Source organism: Panthera leo, chromosome B3 (assembly GCF_018350215.1).
Source record: "Panthera leo isolate Ple1 chromosome B3, P.leo_Ple1_pat1.1, whole genome shotgun sequence".
NCBI classification, from domain to species: domain Eukaryota; kingdom Metazoa; phylum Chordata; class Mammalia; order Carnivora; family Felidae; genus Panthera; species Panthera leo.
In genome coordinates this window covers 82,969,681-82,990,438 of record NC_056684.1, presented here as the reverse complement: position 1 = coordinate 82,990,438, position 20,758 = coordinate 82,969,681, and the positions used below count along the sequence as shown (strand labels likewise).

The window sequence follows — 20,758 nt, the reverse complement described above, 5'->3', positions numbered from 1 at the left end:
CCTCTAGAAAATGAAAGGGTCAAGAAAGCACTTACGACAAAGGTTTTCCCATGGCTTTATGGGAGAGAGAGCACAAGAGAACACAAAATCCTGTGTGAGGGCCTAAACATCCAGCAATTTCTCTAGGCCTGAGGTCCAGCTTTCAATCTAATTCCAACACAGGTGGAAGTGATGTAGGTCTCACTTTTTCTCACTGTGTGCTGACAGTCATCTCAAATGCACACGGGAGACACCAAGGGAAAAATCGGCACTGAAACCAAACAAGCATCGGAGAGCGATGATGCCAGCCAGGCTGTTCCCTCACACAGGAGGTACTTACGGTCCAAGTGACTGTGCCTGATGCCCTCGACGTCTTCGGCATGGATGAAATGGTAGCATCTCTTCCCTACAATGTCTACAGGGGTCAGATCCATATAATCGCTAATCCTGCAAAGAGAAGAAAATAGGCTGGAATTCAGAAAGGGGGAAGTACAGAAATTGTTCAATGACTTAGAAATACATCTACTTACAGTTTTCATTATACTGCGGGTACCCACGAGGACATGGAACTTGGAGGGAAAACCCATCACAGACAAGATTATTTCTTTAACGGACAACAGACTTTTTCAAAAGTAGGAAATGTACCAGATGAAGCAACTGTGTTTAAATAATGAGACAGGTTTTTCTTTTTTTTTTTTTTTTTTTTTGGCATCAGAATACACATTTAGACAACATAATTCTGTGAAATTATTGAGAATCAGTAACAATACAAGATCCTTATTAGAAGCCAAGATAATTCAAGGTTACATAATAAAATAAAAACATGTTATGTTTATACGGAATGATTAGAGACACCTTTCATTTAAACAGATTGGTCTTCTATTGGGTATTTCCATGAAAAGGGCTTCAGCTGCTTCTTGGCACAAAGTCCAAATTGGCATTCAAGGGATATAATTTAAATGCTGAGACATACAGATGCCTGGGGGTATTATCTTTTTTAGTCTTAGTCATTTGGGAGCTCTGCTTTCACTCCTGGCCCTTTTAACTGGTACTTTGTGGTGGATTCCACACAGAAACTTTTAAACCATTTCAGCAGCTCTTCCAGGCTTGTGCTCGACAGTACGTGTGTGTAAGCCTGTGTCATTGATTGTCCAGACGTCAATGTCCTCGGGCGGGAGCACAGAAAAATGGAACAGAAATTGGAAAACATGTTGGAGGAATCTGCCTGATTTACACAAAGACATCAAAATGTTTATTATCCTCCTCCCTGTCCGGGTACAGGCTGGTTTTGGTCAGTCCAAAACAGAATCTATCTTTTGTTTAATGTATGTTCTTCACTGTCCCTGTGCTTTTTCTGGTTTATGGCTTACAATGTATCCAAATAGGAAGTGAGGCTTTAGAAATGACATATTTAAGAAACCTATGAGATCACTGGTGGAGAGTTCAGTCTGACCCCGAGGGCTGGGAAAGAAGGAACAAAACAAAAACAGCATAATGTGGAATATGATTAAAATACGCTACCAGTGAGTGAACTTCTCAGTGTCTAATATTAAACATTAAATAATATTTTTGGCCAAACAAGAATTCTTGGTAAGATGAGACTAAGCGGGGCAATATAAAGAATGTTTTTTTCAGAACCCCATGGTTTTCTGGTACAAAACAGAGTAGTTGGTGTTTTCCTAAAACCATTAGCTGCTTTCCAAGCACAGTTTACACCCCCTTTCTGCAAATGAGTGAACAAAGATGTCATTAAAAGGCCCTCATTGGCGTTTCTGAAATTTGCCAGCTCCCTGAAAACATTAGATGTTGGCTTTGCCTGCGGCTGCGCTAAGGAATGCAGAGGAGAAGAATGGTTTGCAGAGGGAAAAATCGGCACTGAAACCAAACAAGCATCAGAGAGGGAGGGCACAGGGCTTGAGTTTCTAGTTATCGATTCCCTAATTAAACAATAACCCTCCCCCTCTCCCCCCCCCCCCCCCAAGAAAAAGCCAGTCATACTTTCGGGAAGACATTCTCTAGTTTACTGTTTATTTGAATGAAATCCTTCAGAACCAGAGCCCTTTACCGTGGCGAATGTGACCAGCTCAGTGTTCAGAGACCTCTTAATACACATGTAGAAAGCCCCAGACCAGTCTGATGACCTATATCAGGATTAGAATCCTAATGGCCCTTGGTATTGTGAGCCTCAGTTTCCTTATCTGTAAAAACAACTGAAGTGGTTGGGGAGGGGATGAACGAACGAAATGAAATGAACACAGCACAGTGCCTGGAATACAGGGTAGGCCTTTTCCTCAGATAAGCAATTACCTTTAACACAGGTCTTTTTAAAATAACTTGTATCATTTTCAGTTGGGAAGTAATACTATATTGTATTGGCTAATAAGGGGTTGTGGAAAATAGTTTTTTTTTCTTTTCTTTTTTTTTTTTTTAAAGGGAAGAAAGAAAGCTTAAAGTGGGTCACAGAAAATGATCTCAATTACTGGAGTGGTACCATAAGGCACTCGGGTCCATGAAGCAGAATTAATCAATCTGTGATCACAGGAATGAAAATTAAGTGAGGGCTTTGGGATAGGGCAATCACCGGGAGCAGGTAAATAAGATGAGGCTCTGTTTTTTTGGAGAGGGTGGTGGTAGTAAATCTAAATCAAGGGAGCCGACGTATGTTTTCAAAGAAGCAAAGCCATAGGTCATCGGACTTAGTATCTGCCTCCCTGGCTTGGATCCCCATCTCCAGCATTCTATGTTTTTAATCAGAATAAACAGCTTTGTGGGCTATAATCGTGCTCTGTAATGGATGGGTAGATATGAAAGGTCCCCTTCAGTGGTTAGTCTGATTGATTCCTTACCACTCAGCCTGACTTCTGTAAAAAAAAAAAAAAAAAAAAAAAAAAAAGTGACAAGGGATACAGGAAGGCCCACAAGGAGCTAAATGTCTTTTTTTTTTCTTTTTCCTTCTTTCTACTTTTTTTTTTTTTTTTTTTTTAAATCTGCCACCTTTGGGTTCAAATTGTGACATTGGGCATACCATTTGACCTTTCTCTCTAAACTGAAACTGCCTGAGGTTGATGAAGATAGTGGCAACATCCATCTTCCAGAAGTGCCCTGAAGCTTAAATGAGATGGTGTACCCAATGAGCTTTGCACATTGCCGAGTGTGGAGTTAGTGTTCAATAAACATTAACTACCTTCATTATCACTTGCGAACCTTAGCTGATCATTTTGGCTAACCGTCTTTCCTGATAGTCTTTGGCCATTCTGGAAGACCTCTCACATAGCCAAATATGCAGTCACAATGATAAAAATGTTAACAAATGCCAACAAAACTTGAAAAACAGAGTTAGAGTTACTCATTAAATAATAGTGACGGGTTCATGGTATCTTCTAACCCAGCGAACACTAATAGCTCAGGTGGGTGTCTTTTTCCCCCCGTGAATTCTTTCCTCTGAATCGAATCCTGACCAGAAATGGTAGGCATATCTAACTTGGTCTCCACATCTTCAGTGCTTCCCAGTGGAACTGAATGCAGGTGCCGTCCGTCTTCCTCTTGGTGAGGCCCTGGAGAGGTCAATTATGCAAGCTGCTTGACCATTCTGCTCTTATTTCCCCTCTGAAAGCACTAGCAGGGCTCAGTGAATATACACTGCCTTTATGCCTGACAATAGTCTGTGCGACAAAAGCACCCTCTCAAAATGGCCTCAGTAACTCTCTCGGTGGCACCAGCAGATGGATGGTATCACTAAAGCTTCCTTCTCATGGCTGATACATGCGGGGTTCCTCTTCACTTTTCTCCCTGGGCCCCGTGATTCTCTCTTCCTCAAATCAGTCTCATGATGGGCTTGTGACTTCTAGGTGAAAGGTCTCAGGGGGCACTGTCCCATTTCCTTGTCCCTTGCTTTGCGCTTAATGGAAAAAGTGAACTTTTCAACCAGAGGCTAAAAAGTCCTTTTATCCCAGCTCAGTGGTAAGGAAGGACTGCCAAATCATTTATACGATGAGTCTTTTTTTTTTTTTTTAATTTATAAAAACAAAATCCTCAGGATTACAATGTTTTATTTAATAGTTTTGAAAAATTCTCACCCTTTTTCCTCTGTGGGCCTCAAATTCTCGTTTTTTCCTCTACATGTGTTGTGGCCTGAATGTGTCCCTCCTACCACTGAATGTATATATTGAAGCCTTTTTACCCAATGTGATGGTATGAGACGGTGGGGCCTTTGGGAGGTAATTAGGTTTAGACGAGGTCATGGGGATAGAGCCCCCATGATGGGATTAATGTCCTCCTAAGAAGAGGAAGGGACCAGAGTGCTCTCGGTCCTTTGTGAAGACGCAGCAAGACGTCTGCTACCTACAAACCAGGAAGTGGGCTCTCACCTGGAACCTAATTAGCTTGTACCTTTTAAAAAAAAAACTTTTTTTTTTTTTTCCTGGAAGAGAGAGTGGCTGGAGCAGGGGAGAGGAGCCAAGGGAGAGAGAGAATCTTAAGTAGGCTCCATGCTCAGTGAGGAGCCCAACATGGGGACCCACAACCCTGGGATCATGACCTGAACTGAAATCAAGAGTCGGATGCTCAACCGACTGAGCCACCCAGCAGCCCCAGCTTGTACCTTGGTCCTGGGCTTCCCAGTCTCCAGAACTGTGAGAAATAAGTGCCTGTTGTTGAAGTCCCCCAGATAGTAATGTGTTATAGCAGCCAGGCAGGCAGTAAGACAGTGTGCTGAATGCCTGTATGAACACTGTCCATCGTGAGGCTGGGCCCTTACAGTAGTCAGGAAGTGGGTCTGGCTGAGACATCAGGAGATACCTTTCACTGCATAATTCTGCCAAACGTATCAGCCCTGCTCTCTCCTTGGGTTCTCGGCCAAAATGGGTCTTAATTATAGCATATGGCTGTCTGGGTGTCCCAATTCATTCCATTGTTGTCCCTAATGTAAATCAGGACGGCAATGTAAATTTTGAATAAAAAGCATGTTTGGTGTCAGTCCAAGCAGCCATTAAAAATAAGATCAGGATTTATAATGAGCCTCACTGGGAGAGTAAAATCCTTCAGACTGCTGAAAACACCAACCTTCACCAATGTGTAACACACAACAGAGGAAATGAAAACAAAAACAAAGTACCTATTTTCACAGTAAATGATATTGAGGTCCATATTTACTCGAGTGACGAACATATGGCAGTCAATTCTGACTTCATTGATCGTAGGGGGAGGCAGGGCATGAGCCACAACCACAAGACCCATGATTTGGCTGGGAACGGTCCTCCCGTGGGATAGTGACACCCTCAGTCGTAGCCGGCCTGTTATGTGAATCACCTGTAATAGAACATTAAGTACACGACACAGTCAAATTTACATCTGGGATGTGACAGTATTTCTTGCAAGAAATGCAAAATTACATCTGGAACAACCAACATTAGCTTGTATCTTCTGTAATCATAATGGCTGTCAAAGTGCCCTTGATGTCCTCAAGGCAGGGACAAAAGAGAAATAATATTATATGCTGAGCTTTTCTCAGTGCGGCATTATTATTGTGCAATTCTATTTTCAGGACTTTTTCTTTCCCTTTATTCTTCTTCTCCTCCTCCTCCTCTCTCTCTCTCTATCTCTCTATCTCTCTGTCTCTCTTTACATTTAGAGGAAGCGTATAACCAGTTAAAATGACCAGAAAGTTGAGCAATGAGCTGCAAAAAGAAATGTTTGCATTATCAGCACTTGTTAATGGATGATGTTTGTCTGTCTCCAGATCTGTACTGAGTGGATTACAGTGGCCATCTCCTTTCAGAAGTATGGCTCATAGCTTTCCTTTGCTGGGGGGGTTTGATATTGCAAAAAGGCCAAAGCCTCCAATGAGCAAGTCTTAGTGACCATGACATGAATGGGCCTTTTAGAGCATAGATATTCCATGTTAGAAATCACTGAGTTACCAGTAATGCTGTGATTTAGTGCTCTATGGGGTTGGAGATCCGAGGACTTTGGCCTATCATTTGTTCCTTGAGCTCGTTCTAAAGCAGGATCAGGAAATTTGCACCATTTTGGTGGCTTGTTTGGTTACTTGTGCAGACACAGGAGGGAGAATGTTGGGCTGTCATTTTTGGTTTCTTAGCCAAAGTATACCCTAGATAGTCCAAGCCATCTAGAACCAAATGAAAGTGGTTCGTCTTTGTCACACATTTTAAACAGTATTTTTACAGACGTCCTTTTAAAAGTTGCTTTGCTTATAAACTACACATAGAAGGACAGCCATAATGTCAACTTCTTTAAGCGATGTTTTGAGGAAACATAAATCATAAAAGTATGGAAAGTATAAAGGATTTGTGTATTTTGTGATGATGGAAGTTGTGTGGGGTGGTGGGGGGAGGAGGGTGTTGGAGGCATGCGCGCACACGCGCGCGCGTGTGTGTGTGTGTGTGTGTGTGTGTGTACTCTATGTTCCTAGGATGGTGCTACAGTGTGGGTGGGCCTCCAAAACTAGGTTGTAGATGTAATCACTGTGATTCACTGTACCAGGGAGGTCGGTTTAGTAGCTAACCAAGTTCTCCCTTTCGTTTGCCTCTCCAAAAATGCATCATTGACCATCAAACCATCTTTTGAGATTGTTGGCTTCCCTCTTTGCCATAAGGAACTGAAGTGGGAAGTAGATCTCTGGCCTCCCAGGAACAGTAGGATCTAATGCCTGCTCTCCTTTGCAGGGGCTTGACTGGTAATTCCTTTTTCATTTTGTTTTTGTTTCCCTCAAGTTACTCAGTTTTCCAAAAGCAAGCCACACCGCTGTCAGTCAAGAGGCAGGATCAAAGCTTATGGGGCTGCTCTTCGGAGTCCTGGTGTCCTAAAGAATACCTCTTTCCCTGTTCCCTTTACATTTGCACCCAGAGCTGCAGATCTGGAAACACCAACGAGAAGGATTATTTAGGGTATTTCAGGAGCAGCTTTTTGACCACCCACATTTGAAGTTGACTAAATTCATACTTAATGCACCTTTGCTTTAAGCTTTGGTCAGACGAGCTACTTTATGAATATTTGAAAATGTTCCTAGAGGCACGGATGCTAAAACACCATCACAGACACACATTTTTTTAAGACCTCATTAACTAATAAAGAAATAGCTAAAAGAAATGGGATTAACTTCACAGGAGGGGTGTTAACAGGCCCTGGTCCTCCTCCCAGCTAGACTTACGTAGATGCTCATTTATCATTATCTGTCTTGTTTTATCAGGAACTCTCAGCTTCTTGGAAAAACAGATCTATAAATGCTCAAGAAAATACTCACTCAGAAATGATATGATAAATAAATCCCCACTTGGTATTCTATTCCAAAGCAATTTATGGGCTTCTGGGCTAGAAAGCATTTTGAGAAGGCAGAGAGGCTACTGCGGGGAGCTGTCTGTATGTCAGATTTACCTGTGCACCGCCCCGCCCCCCCATCTCCAGCTTTGCCTATGGCCATCGAGGGGTTGAATGGGGTCCACAGTTGGGTCCAATAGGGCTCTAGATTTGCCATTTTCTGATTTTGTTACCCAGGACGAGTCGCTCAACCTCTCTGCATCTCGATTTTCTTTTCTGTAAAATGGGGATAATCATATTCTGCAGTTAGGTTATGAAAGTGAAAGGTGATAAGGGAGGTGAACACTTTCTAAATTGCAAAGAAGTGTCCAAATTTCATTATAATTCTGTTTGCTTTTTAAAATATCAGCTGAATCATAAGGGTGAGGCCTGATTACTAATTTAATCTTGACCAAAAGTCTAATAAATGAATTCTTCTTATTTTAAGGGATCATAAAATTTCATGTTTGAAAGAAATTTTGGGAGAGTCTATCTTAGGTCCTTCTCCTTTTCTTTTTTCTTTTTCTTTTTTGTTTTAGTGGAAAAGAGGTTTCTAGAAAGTTCATTTCCTACCCAGATTCACCTAACTCAGAAATTGCAAAAGCCTGGAATTCAGGTTTTTAGGTCTTGTTGGAGTGTCATTTCAACTTTGTTATGCCTATATGATTTCTGTGTTCATATTCATATTGAATGAAATGTTACAAGTTAATACCAGATGCCAACTCACTACTTCAAGTAAACTGTATATGAACATTTAAAAAGATTTCATTTGGGGCACCTGGGTAGCTCAGTCAGTTAAGCCTCCAACTTCGGTTCAGGTCATGATCTCATGGTTTGTGAGTTCAAGTCCTGCATCAGGCTCTGTGCTGACAGCTCAGAGCCTGGAGCCTGCTTCAGATTCTATGTCTTCTTCCCCCCGCCCCCCACTGACACTGTGTGTGTGTCTCTCTCTTTCTTTCTCAAAAATAAATAAAACATTAAAAAATTAAAAACAAAAAAGTTTTCATTTCTAACCAGAAGCTCTGGTTATTTGAAAAGTCTTTGAGAAGCAGTAAAAACTAAGGTGAAGAGAAAATAGGGGCACCTGGGTGGCTCAGTTAAATGTCCTACTTTGGCTCAGGTCATGATCTTGTGACTCATGAGTTCAAGCCCTACATCGGGCTCTGTGCTGATGGCTCAGAGTCTGGAGCCTACTTTGGATTCTGTTTCCTTCTCTCTCTGCCCTTCCCCCATTCATGCTCTGTCTCTCCTTCAAAAATAAACATTAAAAAAAAGTTTTAAAAAAAAGATAAAGTAATGAAATAACGAATGTAGTAATTAAACAGTCAGGAAATGTCAAAGAACAGTCAGAGGATATGTTTGTCTATATGTAGGTACCTCTGGTGGTAAGGGAGGTTGAGATTGATGAGAAGAAAGGAGTATCTATTTAGATCCACACTTGGTTTTTGGGTTTAAATTAATGCATTTTTCCAAATCGACTTCATAATGCAGATAGTTTTTTTCCCCCATGTGACAGCTATGTTCAAATTTTAGAAACATGTCTGACAACACATATTCAAACACAAAGAGAGTTGAATTTTCACTTTGTAGATGTTTTGAAGACCTGGCATGTAGTGTAAAGAGTATTGTCAGAAGGGCTGGGGTTCAAATCCTACTCTGGCACTGTATGGCCATGTGACTATGATGTTCAGAGAATTGAAATGACTTAATTGATTTTCCAGGCCAGTGTAATAGAGATTAAAAAGCTTATACAAAGAGAATAAGTATTGTATAAAGGTGTCTTTATTTTCTTAATAAGGCATCTTTGTTTTCTTCATCAAGGGGTATAATATTGGTGCTTTAGTTTCTCAAACATACTATGTGCAAGGGACCTTACTAGGTACCAGGGAGAAGACCACAGTGAATCAGAGGTAAACTTGTCCTCAAAAAGTTTACGAATTACACAGTGGGAGGAGACATGTATAATTACTTGTAATATTGTACTACTGGGAGATGATACAGTGTCTGATAAAGAAAGTGGTTCTCCATCCTGGTTATGTGACAAAATACCCTATGAGGCTTTATTAACACATGGGTTCCCAGGCTCTGTCACTTAGATATTCTAATTGGGTTGGACTGGGCTGGGGTCTAGCATTTGCTTGTTTTTTAAAGCTTCAAAGGTGATACCTGCTTTTGGAGAATATCTGGCTAATGGGTTTGGAGTTAAACCAGTGGTTCTCAACCATGCTAAAGTTGGAGTACCCAGGGAGTACTTAAAAATCCTATGTCTAAACTGCACCCAAGACCAGCTGACTATAGATCTCTGGGGGCCTTCCCAGGTCTGATAGGGCTGCTGAAAGGATTAAGGGAAAAGGAATATAAAGTGCCTACATATGTGCCTGATACGCAGTGTAAATACTCACAAATACAATTTTGGTTAAGTAACAAGTATGCACCATAAGAAAGATATAGAATAGGAGCTTGGAGAGGTCAGGGTAGGTAGGTAGGAAATGCTTTTGGAAAAATGGATCGGGAAGGTTATGTGAAACTGGCATTATAATAAATTGTTGATGTGTAAGATATGATCATAGAATGGTGAAAGAGGTTTCCAGATGGAGAAAGGGCTAGAACAAATAATGTAAAAGGGAACCTATCAGGGAGCCCAGGTCTCCAGGAGTGTTTCAGTTGGTGTGAGCAGGAGAAGAGACTGAGATGGGCCAAAATGGCAGGTACAAGGAGTGGAAATGAGCAACAATGGGACCTGGGGAGAAGCACCTGTTTTGTGCCTGTTTCATAGGATGATGATGAGATAGACTAAATGGTAATTGGGAGTGGAAGAATTGCTGACAGAGGGACAAGAAAGATTTCTCTGTGGACCTTTTGTATTTGAGCAGCTTGGAGAGCTCCTGGACAAGGTGTCCTGGGGAGAGCTAGAAAAAGGGGTTGGAAACATAAGAGATGATAGTTGAAGGAATCGTTTTTGGAAGGTGGTCCCCCTCCCCACTCCTCTGTGATAGTTGAAACCAAGTTCAATGGAATCACCAATGAAGAAAATACAGAGAGATGAGAGAATGGCATAGGCATTCCTCCAACCCCCACTCTGAGTATTTGAAACTTCTGTTTTCCTCTAAATTGACGTTCTCTTGTTCCCTCAAGATTACTTTTGTTAGAAAAAAAAGTGAAAATTTCTGAAAACTCTATCCCTTTTCTCCATCGACAAATCCATTCTGGCATAAATGCCAAGCCTGCCATATTGTGTACAGATCCCAGTGGTAACATCCGATAGAAGCACGGCTCCCTTGTAAAGTTAAGTAGGTAAATGGGAAATGATTTTAAATACAAACATACAAGCATAAATACTAACACAATGTCAAGAAGATGAAACTATAGAAATAGCATAGCTATGGTAAAATGGAAGGCGTATCGTGGCATAGAAATAACATCCAACTGGAAAATAGAACATTTGATGTAGTTCTGGTCTGGTAATTTTGGCAAGTAAACTAGATTGTCCAGGGTAGCATTCTTCAGATAAAAAATGGAGGATAAGAATCAGGTGATGATACTTAGGGTCTTGCTGAGTTCTAGAGAATTCTATGACCTAATGCTCCATAGAGTGGCCTTTACTGTGCTGTATCACTATCCTTCCCCACTCCCCCACTCTGCTACAACTCCATGGTGAAGACAGGAGCTTCAGAGTACGGCTGCAAGTTAATAAATGCAGAGTTTCCTTCAAGAATTAATCAATAGGGTTCTATGGGTCATATATGAGTTGAAACAATGCTTTGGTTTTGGCCAATGCCAGGTAAAAATTGCATCTGTGTTCTAAAGGTTCATCTTCATCTGGTCTTAAATCTAATCTACAGACACTCTTCAGAAGAGATTTCTGAACGAAGGGATTCTTTGCCCCCGAGCTCAATTTTATAGAAGAGCTCAATCCTCATGCTTTCTTTCATTGTTCTTGTTTTATCATAAAGAGCTGTACAAAAATGCTAAAGCCTGTATTTTCCTAAACCCCTTACACAGCGTTGCCCAGATGCCAGCCACAGTGAAGCAGAATGTGCAGCCCTTTTGAGTTGAAATCCTCCCATCTTTGATAAAAATGTCCAAATTAGCATTATCTGACAGTCCCATATTGAAGGAATCATTGCTTGACTTTTATTTTTCTTCTGACATACCCAGCGGATGTGCACAATGCTGTACGTACATGTCCACAGAGTTTAGGACGAGTGTGGGAGTGTTAACAAGCCACGTTTCTTGGACAAATATATATTTCTCTTCCTGCCATATGCTCCTTTCAGTCATCTGTTAGTGATAAACACTTAGATGTGCTCCACTAATATGTTCTCATTATAAACAAGCCCATCACAAAGACCTTGATAAAACCTCCCCTCTGTCAATACTTTAGGAAAGAAAGTCCGTGACAGAAAAATACATCTGGAAGCTATTCTCCATTCTTTTAGGAATAAATTTCAGTACTAGTAATATGAAACGTTTTCTTTATCAAAAGGAAATGCTAAGTATTATGTGCATTATTTTCCACATATAATGTAAAGTACAGAATAGGGCTAGGCAAATAGGAACAAAAAAAGCTGCAGGCATGAGAAAACTATAGATTCCCTGGGTTTAGAGTATCTTCAGAGATTTTTCACTTGTCCTTTAAGGGAATCCAAATTTACCTTAAAAATTAAGCTTCCTTCTGGCACTCTGGTCTTTTCTCTCTTATTCCCTTGTAGAAGCCTGGTTCAGCATACAGATCATCAAATCAGTAGCTCAGGTGGGAAAGTCAGCTAATTATTTTTAAGAGATGGGGGCTTTGAGGTGGCCCCCAACCTGCTGAAAGATAAGGGCTTAGCCCGGTCTTCTGAGCCTAAACATGTAGCCCACAGCATAACAACTTAATCTAAACCAGCATGACGATATCAACCCCATGTAAATTACTTGAGGCAAATTTTTAGGGAATGGGTTTCCCAGATTTAGACCATATTCATAGGTTGGAGAATAAGCCTGAACAGGTCTCTCTGTCCCTGTCTGACTCCTACCACCTAGGTCTTTGCACAAGTCCTGAGAACACCAAACCAAACGAAAAAAGTTTAGCAGAGACCAAGTACTTGTCTGTAGAGGCAAGCCCCACAGACAAGAGGGCTCATAACTGAAGGAGGTGCCATCGGACCCTGTGAGCACAGGAGAACACTAGAATGCCTTTCTCTTCCCTTTCATGGATCTCATTTATATTTCTAGAGACTAGTTCTGTGTTGTCCTAATTCACAGTGGGACCTGAGCAACTGGGGATAAGAAAAGACAGAAGAGGGAAAAGGTGACTTCTCAAGGCAGAGGTGAGATTTGGGGGAGGTGAGATTCAGAGGAAAATGAGGTGTTCAGGGAGTGGGTGAAAATGGAGACCTCCAGGGCCCCGAGGGGGATGCAGCAGGAGAGATGGTCCTGCAACGGTCCTCATCAAGCAGGTGCAAAGATGGCCATCAGCTCAGGAACCACACGGTGGCGGGAAGCTTTCTGGGAGTCTGTCCCTGAGAACTTCTCTAAGATCAGGGATCTTCAATACTGGGCAGGATTCAGCATTTAAGGCTAGAGGACCAGCGACAACTAGGGAGGGTCTCAGATGGGCTCAACTTAAGGGAAGCTCTGGCAGTAGAGAAGAGCAGAGGTGAGCCTGGGTATCTGGGAAGCATCCTGGCCAAAGTTTTCTTAACTTTGGAGGAATCTTTCTTAACTTTGGAGGAATCTTGGCAGAAGCCATTCCTTGGATAAAAGGGCTACAATGAGCAAGAGACTTAATCTCAGGGACTCAGTTTGGTTTGAATAGAAACAAGGTGAGGGGCAGGACGGATGTAATTGGAGCACAGCCGGTCAGATGCTTACTCTGAGTCCTAAAAAGACTCCGTGAAGGTGGGTTCAGGAAGCGGACAGACCTGAAAGGTGAGGGCATTTCTGACCGTAGAAAGCAGAGGAAGGGAGGAAGTGGGGGCTAATTTCTCTACTCTCCCGGAGATACTAAAAGGAAAAGGAAAAGACACCTGCACAAGTATGCATGCCTCCTGTTATAAAGTCAACTCATACAAACACCCAATGCTGATATCAGGGATTTATGTTAAAAAACAAAAACAAAACAAAACCCTCTAGGGTTAGTGGTTTTTACATACACAAGAATGACCTGGAGAGCTTATTAATCAGATGGATTCCCAGTCCCGCCCCCCCCCCCCCAAAAAAAAACCCTTTGGATTCTTTAAATCAAGGGAGGGACCTGGGAATCTGCATTCACCAAGCACTGCAAGCCATCCCCACAAGGGCCATCTACCTGCAGCATCCTCTTTATCTAAAGAGCAAAATGAATCCAGAGATCTCAATGAAGATGACCTAGAGGCTGATCACAGACTGCCTCTTAAATAAGTGAAGACAAACATATATTTATGGTTAAATCTGGACTGGAAACAAAAGAAACCCCTAATCTATAGAACACAACTCCTTCTCTGGGTTCTTTGAAAATGGAGGATCGGTGCATGCTAGGCAGGAACCCTGGCATGCTAGGCAGGAACCCTGGGCTGATGTGGGATCAGGATGTGTTTTCCGTGCCCAGGGCTGCCTGAAGGAGCAGCCTGGGGAGCCCTGTCAAGGCTTCTTTATTTGTATAAAGGTCTGCGTTCTCTCAGTGGCCACGCCACAGTGGGCTTCACTGTTGTGCTGTGAGTCTCTTGGGGGAGGTCGAGCTCTGTCAATCCCCTCCCCCTCCCCCTTCCCCTCGCCCAGCCTGCCCCTGGCTTAGCTCCTGATTAATTCAGGGCAATCCTGGGAGGTTAACCCTTAATTTGATGGCTCTGGTGGGGAGCTGAGGGATTGCTGGTAATTTATCACCCTCTGTTTTTTTTTTTTTTTTACTGTAGAAATATTTTCTAAGGGAACAAATAAAAAATTATTTTTAAAACCCATATTTAAAAACCATTAGCTCCAACATTCTTTTCTTACATGTCTGTATCCTCCAAACATAACAATTACTTCTCATCCATCTCCTTTAACAAACTTCAAACACATAACATAAAAATATAACTACAATTACAGCCTTAGTTTCTCAAAATGTGTCTGGACTCCATATTTGTTTCTTGCTCCCTTTGGAGAAAATAGTCTTTCTTCTACCAGAGATAAGATTTTTTATTGGGATAGTTTAAGCTGGAGAGATTTCCTTAACAAGATTATGTAAATGTATGCCAAAGACATAAACCACATTTTCTCAGAGAGTGGAACACTTCAAATATCATTTAATAAAACAGGACCATGGGTAGAAACACCTCGATAAATTGTTAAGAGGCCAAGCAAGAAGGCTGAACCATACACATCTGATCAAATTTTGTTTGATTCAGTTACTTTATTAAAGTCTCCTACAGAAGGACAGAGGACCATTGTACCTCTGTAGAGGGCAACTTTTTTTTTTATTCCTTTATCACTTGATGTGGAGAAGGGGGTATCAACCCTCATGGACCTGAGAGGACCCTTGTGGCTTAGTGCCACTATCCTCAAGGTGGAGAGGCAGTTCTCAGTGTAACAGACTGAAATTTTATTTTCCAACAATGTGAAAAAAAAAAAAGACCCAGAACTAGTACCATACCCAATAACGAATAGAAACTGGCTCCCTTACTCTGATCTACCCCCATCCATCCCTAATACTATACCATATTACACATTTTATTTAGAACCCATGAGCTCTTACAGGGAAAGATATAAATCAGATGTTTTCTCTTTACAATTTTTGCTCAACACTTTTGTTGAATGTGCATTTTACTTAAATTTCTTGAGTTGAACAACTAGTCTTGTTCTAAGTTAGTCTCCTTAGCCTTTGTTTCTCTGGAGTCTGCTGGCAGAATTTATACATAGACACTCTAAATTGCAACAAATGTCCAAAGGCAGCTGTGTACCATAGACCGAGTGCTTCTCTGCATGAAGACAGCAGTTCCAGAGAGTTCTCTGCCGTCCTGAGAAAACATTCAGCCAGGCTTATTCTATCCCCTCCACCCAATCTGAATGTCTACAGGAGGAGAAGTGATTCTATTTTGGTTACAAAGGAAAATCTTTAGAAAAAATAGCTACCCCTCTCTACCTCAGTTTCCAAGGATGCAGAATTATAATTATCCATGTAGATAGGTAGATTGGCCTTCGTGGAAGGCCACGGTGGCCGCCTCGAGAGCTGATATATTTTTGCGGCAGCCATTTCCTTACGGGGGACGTGCACAAGCATTAATAATTACATTTCTGATAAATAATTTTAAAGCAAACACATGGGTCATGAATATTTTTGAAAAGAACTAAAACCCCAATATTCCCCAAACTCAGACATAAAACTCCTTAAAGATCAAACCTAAAATGACCACTTCCCAGGATGCCACAGTAGGTATGTGGGACTCTTAAAGCAATGCAAGGACAAAGCCCATTCTCTTAAGTTAGACACTTTCGACCCACATATGTGCAAGAAACCACACACAGTGAGGCCACGATTCCTCAGTTTTCCTGGTACATTCAGGCAACACGCAGTTCTGTGTCTGTGTGCAAGGACCTCCTTTCCCTACGTCGATTTCCTCACTGAAAGTGACTGGGCCTAACTACGTGGCCTCTGAGAGCCTTTCTTAGCATTGGGTCTCTTAAATCCAGTATCTTTAAACATGGAGCCTGGCCCCATCCTCACAGCCCTACACTATAACTCTCTGTCTCTATTATCTTGGTTTCTATTCTTTGGGAGGCCTGGATGTTATGTGTTGAACATTGGTTAGCGAAGATCATTTTCTTAACCTGTCCTCTAAACTCTACGGCTACTATTTTCTAAGGCTGCTTAACGAATCCTAAATTTCATCCTTCATGAGAGTAATTTCTAGTAATGACATGCCTCTCAAAATGTCTCTCTTTATGCAGTGAATGAATCTGTGCTTGTGCCAAAACCTCTTTGTGCTCAGTATCCCAGAGAGACCGCATGCTGGACGTGGGGGACCTTGCAGGCTGCCTTGTGCAGCCCTCCCATGTCACAGGTGTGGAGACTGAGGCCAGTGAGGTGACCGTCTTGGCCAAAGACACAAAGCCAGTTAGTGGCAGACACAGGAGGAACAGCACGTTCCCCTAATCTCCTGCCCAACGCCTCTCCTCCTATTTAACAGTGCATTTCGGTGGATGTATTCCCTTCCATTTTCCTCTTTTGTTTCCTCAACTGTGTTTATCTCTCTCTATATAAATGACTCTATCAAATTTAGGATTTTAACCTTCAAAAGACCCCATGGCCCTGACATGGGTTATTATCCACTCAGCATATGCGATTCGAAACACTCGTGTGACTTTTGTGCCTGTCACCAGCTCATTTGCTGCGTTTGGTTTATTCAGCCATGATTAGAGAGAGTCATTTACAGACACACATTTGGAAACTCTTTAACAAGCTTCTAGCAGTTTCTTTTCCAAAGCTGTTTAAGTCGATGAGGGTGTGATGTCAGCAACGACAGCAGTTCCCTCCACACTACCGACTCCCCTGCTATTCCTATATCCTTATCAGGACTTCCATTTTGTAGAAAGGCTTTTTAAAAAGAGAGAGAGGGGGGAAAAACCCCCAACAACCCAGAGATGCACATTTCAGAGCCTCTAAGCCATCATTTCAGGAAGACGGACTAAAAAATTAAAATTGAAACCATCACACTATAACCTGAAAGTTCCCTAAAAAAAAAAAAAAATCCCCCTCCCTCTTTTTATTTTAAAGAATACTTTTTGAAGTAATTGGCACAAAGACTGTTCTAGTGCAGATTGCTGCAAGTATGCTCTTGGCAAGAACATCATAAGCACTAGAAAAACTTTAATATGCTCAAGAAGCCAAATACAAACTGACACCAGGAACTCAAGTGTGGGAACAAACAGGGGGGAAAAAAAGAGAGCATCTCGATTTAATACAAACCTCCGTACAAAGGGACCAATTTCTACGATTCATGGTTTAGCATACAATGCAGCTGTCCTCTGAGTGAATATAGAGTAGTTATACATAAGAAATTAGAATTATCAATTCGAGGGAATTTCTCAAGAGTCCTTTTGATATGTAATACTGCAACTATAATGCCTAAGAAACCAGATACCAATGCATTAAATGAGATCAGGTTGGGATCTATTTAGAAAAGGAGGGTTTAAACGTGAAGCCTCTCTTTGATTTGACCTCTGGAGCAGACCCTTTGCAGGGAAGCTCGAAATGAATAGCTTTACCCCTACCTGTAGCCTTGCTTCCCAGGTCTTAAAATATGTTTGAATACATGTAACACAGGAAGGGGGGATTATTTAGAAGTGTTTCCTATGTGGAAGGAAATGGGAAGAACACTCAGCCTTTTGCACTCTGCAAGACACGGGGAGAGTCTCTAATTCTCTTTATTCTATTGAATAGAAGGGCGAAAACTATTTTTTAAGAAAATTTCCTTCTTCGTGTCCTCTTCTCCTCTGCTATTTTATGGTAAGGATTCGAGAATTTGGAGATTTTCTGCATCTTTCTCCATCCACATTTCACATTTATCTCTGATTGTGACCAATGCTTACTTCCCCCTGAAACTGAAGAGAGGGCTCCATTTTCAGTCTTGCTAAGTAAGATTTCTCCTGCAACCCCCTGGAGTTCAAACGTGCTATACTTTTTTTTTTCTCAGGGAACGTTTGAAGTCCCCTTTAAAAATAATGCCTTGAGGATATTTTTCCCTAATACCATTTAAAGAAACTTGAAAGCATATGGCTCTCGAAGCGCACAGGGTTCTAATGAAGTAATCAGCAACACTGCTCATATGCAGACTTCCGCCAGGAGCTTTCACACCCAACCCAGATCAGTCTTTGGAATGAAGGAAAATTCTGCAGAAACTCCTTTCCTCCATCTGCCGGTGCAAAGGCTCAGGGAGCCATTGTACTAAAGTGGTGACTTTCAACCTTTGAAGGATAGAAGGTGGTAGAAAGGTTGTGTCAGGATCAGAACCGTCAGTGGCAAAGCAAATCAATCTGGCAGCTTGTAAGGCAACTCAAGACAAACATTCCTCTGTTGTGCAGTCTCTGTTCATCGTGTGGGAGGAGAAAATAAAGTTTCTTTATAGGGTTCTATTTGATGTAGTCCCTAGTAGCTCTGCCATCACCTTAGGTGATTCTCCACACAGCCAGCTAAGACTAAATAAAACAAAAACATGGGATATTAATGCCCTTTCCCTGGAACTGGGAAGAGCGTGCTGTTCTCCTGCCGTGTTGCAATGGATTCTCTAAATCTATCACAATTAAAATCACACTTCTTCAGGCACAACCTCATTAGTGCTGAAATATCACATCTTGTGCTATTTCCTTGGGATTTTAGCAAAACAAGTAATGATTCTTTTGATTATTGGAGGGACTTGTGCTCTCATGACTGCCAAGTAAGTATGCGACTGTTTGAAACAACTAGAATCAGCACTTGACTTTTTTATTTTTACTTTGGTTTAGGCAGACATGAACCGCACAGGAGAGGCTTTAGGCAGTATGGGCCAACTTACCCACTCACCCACAGCATCTCCTTTACCAGAACACTCCCGGAGGGAGGAACAGGGTGAGCAATGGAATGGCAGGTGTGTGGATGGCTTGGATTCTGGCACAGGTGTCTTCCTCTTTGCTGGCTTTTCCCTGGTCAGATTATGCACTTCTCAGACAGACAGATGCCCCTGCAGCATTCTGTGGAGCCTGTCCAAACTACATGACTTCATTCATTCAGCAAGTATCACTGGGATGACTCGATTGCCAGGCACTGTTCTAGGCTCTGGGATACAGTGATGAAAAAGATGGACACAGCGGGAGTGCTGAGGTTGGATCGATGTTTCTGGCTGCTGCAAATGGCTGCTCTGGGGCCCTCAGTGAAAGCAGGAGTGAAAGCAGGCCAAGGAGGAGGAGGCCTCTGCAGTGGTCCAGGTCGGGGAGGTGACGGTCGCTCAGAAGGGAATGGCAGGGAGTGGTTGGGTTGTGGATACCCTCTGAAGGCAGAAATGACAGAATTTGGTAATGGAGTCAATGTGGGGTCTGAGGTAAGGAGTGGTCTCCAAGGACACACCTAAGCTTTTGGCCATAGTCTCAGGATGGTGGATGGTGCCACTTACTAAGATGGAGAGGGCTGGTGGACAGCAAAATGTTTTGAGGGATGGGTTTTGGTTTTGGTTTTGCTTCTATTAAGACAGATTGGTGACATTCAAGTGAAGATTCGGTAGGCTGTAGAAGTTTAAATACACTTCTTTTTTTAAGTTTAATTATTTGAGAGAGCGAGCGAGAGACAGCATGTGAGTGGGGGAGGGGCAGAGATGGGGGGGGTGGGTAGAGAGAATCCCAAGGAGGCTCTGCGCTGACAGCCTGGGGCTGGGGGACGGGCATGAGATCATGACCTGAGCTAAAACCAACTGAGCCACTCAGGCATCCCTAGATACATTTCTTTAGTGTCTTTTCTTCACGCTTTATTCAGAGATCTTCTATTTGCTAAAATATTCATAGTTGTAGAAATTTTATACATAGCTGTTACGAAAAGTGCCTTTGGCAAAATGGAGAAATTAGTGGGGTGCATGCTCCAATGCCTGATTTTTTTCAGTCCATGTCTGAGAGGACAATGGGAGTATTTTCTGATAAAACATACTGAGTAGGACTAAAGACAAGCACGGGAGGCCAGGTGAACAGCAATATAACACAGCCCAGTCATAAAGCCTATATAGCCTGCAGATAATTTCGCACAACAAATTCTGTTCTTTGTATACTTTCGTTACACATCATCTCCAAAGCATCTACCTTTTCAAGTGTGGGGAGCAGATTCCAAAATCCAGGCCAGGAGAACAAATCCATGCATCCAGGCCACATTCAGTCCCAATTATGAGTACAGGTAGTGCTGTGTTGAAGGAGGTTGAATTTGAATGTTCTAAGGAGGCAAGCACTTTCCCTGGGCCCTGCCCCTCCTCGCTTCACCCGGTCTCTGGAAGACATCTGAGTTTATGGCCAGGAGAAAGAAAGGCAGAATACAGCAGTTCTTCCTGATGGAGTATTGGCAAACATTTAGAGATCGGTGGCCCACTTTGCAAGAGGCTTCCCTTTCAAAAATACTTCTGCAGAGTACCCTGGGTGGCACAGTTTCCCAAAGCAATGACCTTCTCCTAGTAGCTAGCGGAGGACTGCTGTTTATGTTTGATTTCCTTAATCCCTCTAAAGCAGCGAAGAAGGCTTAGGTGGTAATTTATTTATAAGAAATTATAATAAAGCTTCAGCACTTTGAATGCTGTTGGAAAGTGGGAGGTAGATAGTACAGAGGCAGGATATCCAAACTTAGAAGTGAGCATTATGACAGTCTTCTGGTTTATCTACCCTTGGAATCAATTTTGTCATTTTTAATTGACCGATTTTCCCTTGTTTGCTTAACATTTATTAATTGATTGTTATGCTCATGCAATTAATTCAAAAGCTGGCAAGTTTAACGCAGAGAAATTAATTTTCTTTTACCAAC

General features: G+C 42.0%; 1 protein-coding gene across 1 annotated transcript in view; it reads right to left on the bottom strand.

Annotated features, from left to right (window-relative positions):
• Positions 1-20,758, bottom strand: part of NPAS3 (neuronal PAS domain protein 3) — an 867,685-nt gene that overhangs the window by 39,934 nt on the left and 806,993 nt on the right. The window contains exons 8-9 of the mRNA XM_042942953.1: positions 5,093-5,286; positions 320-426 (exon numbers count right to left, since the gene is read on the bottom strand). Coding sequence (XP_042798887.1) covers positions 320-426; positions 5,093-5,286 — 301 coding nt within the window. The remainder of the gene's footprint in view (positions 1-319; positions 427-5,092; positions 5,287-20,758) is intronic.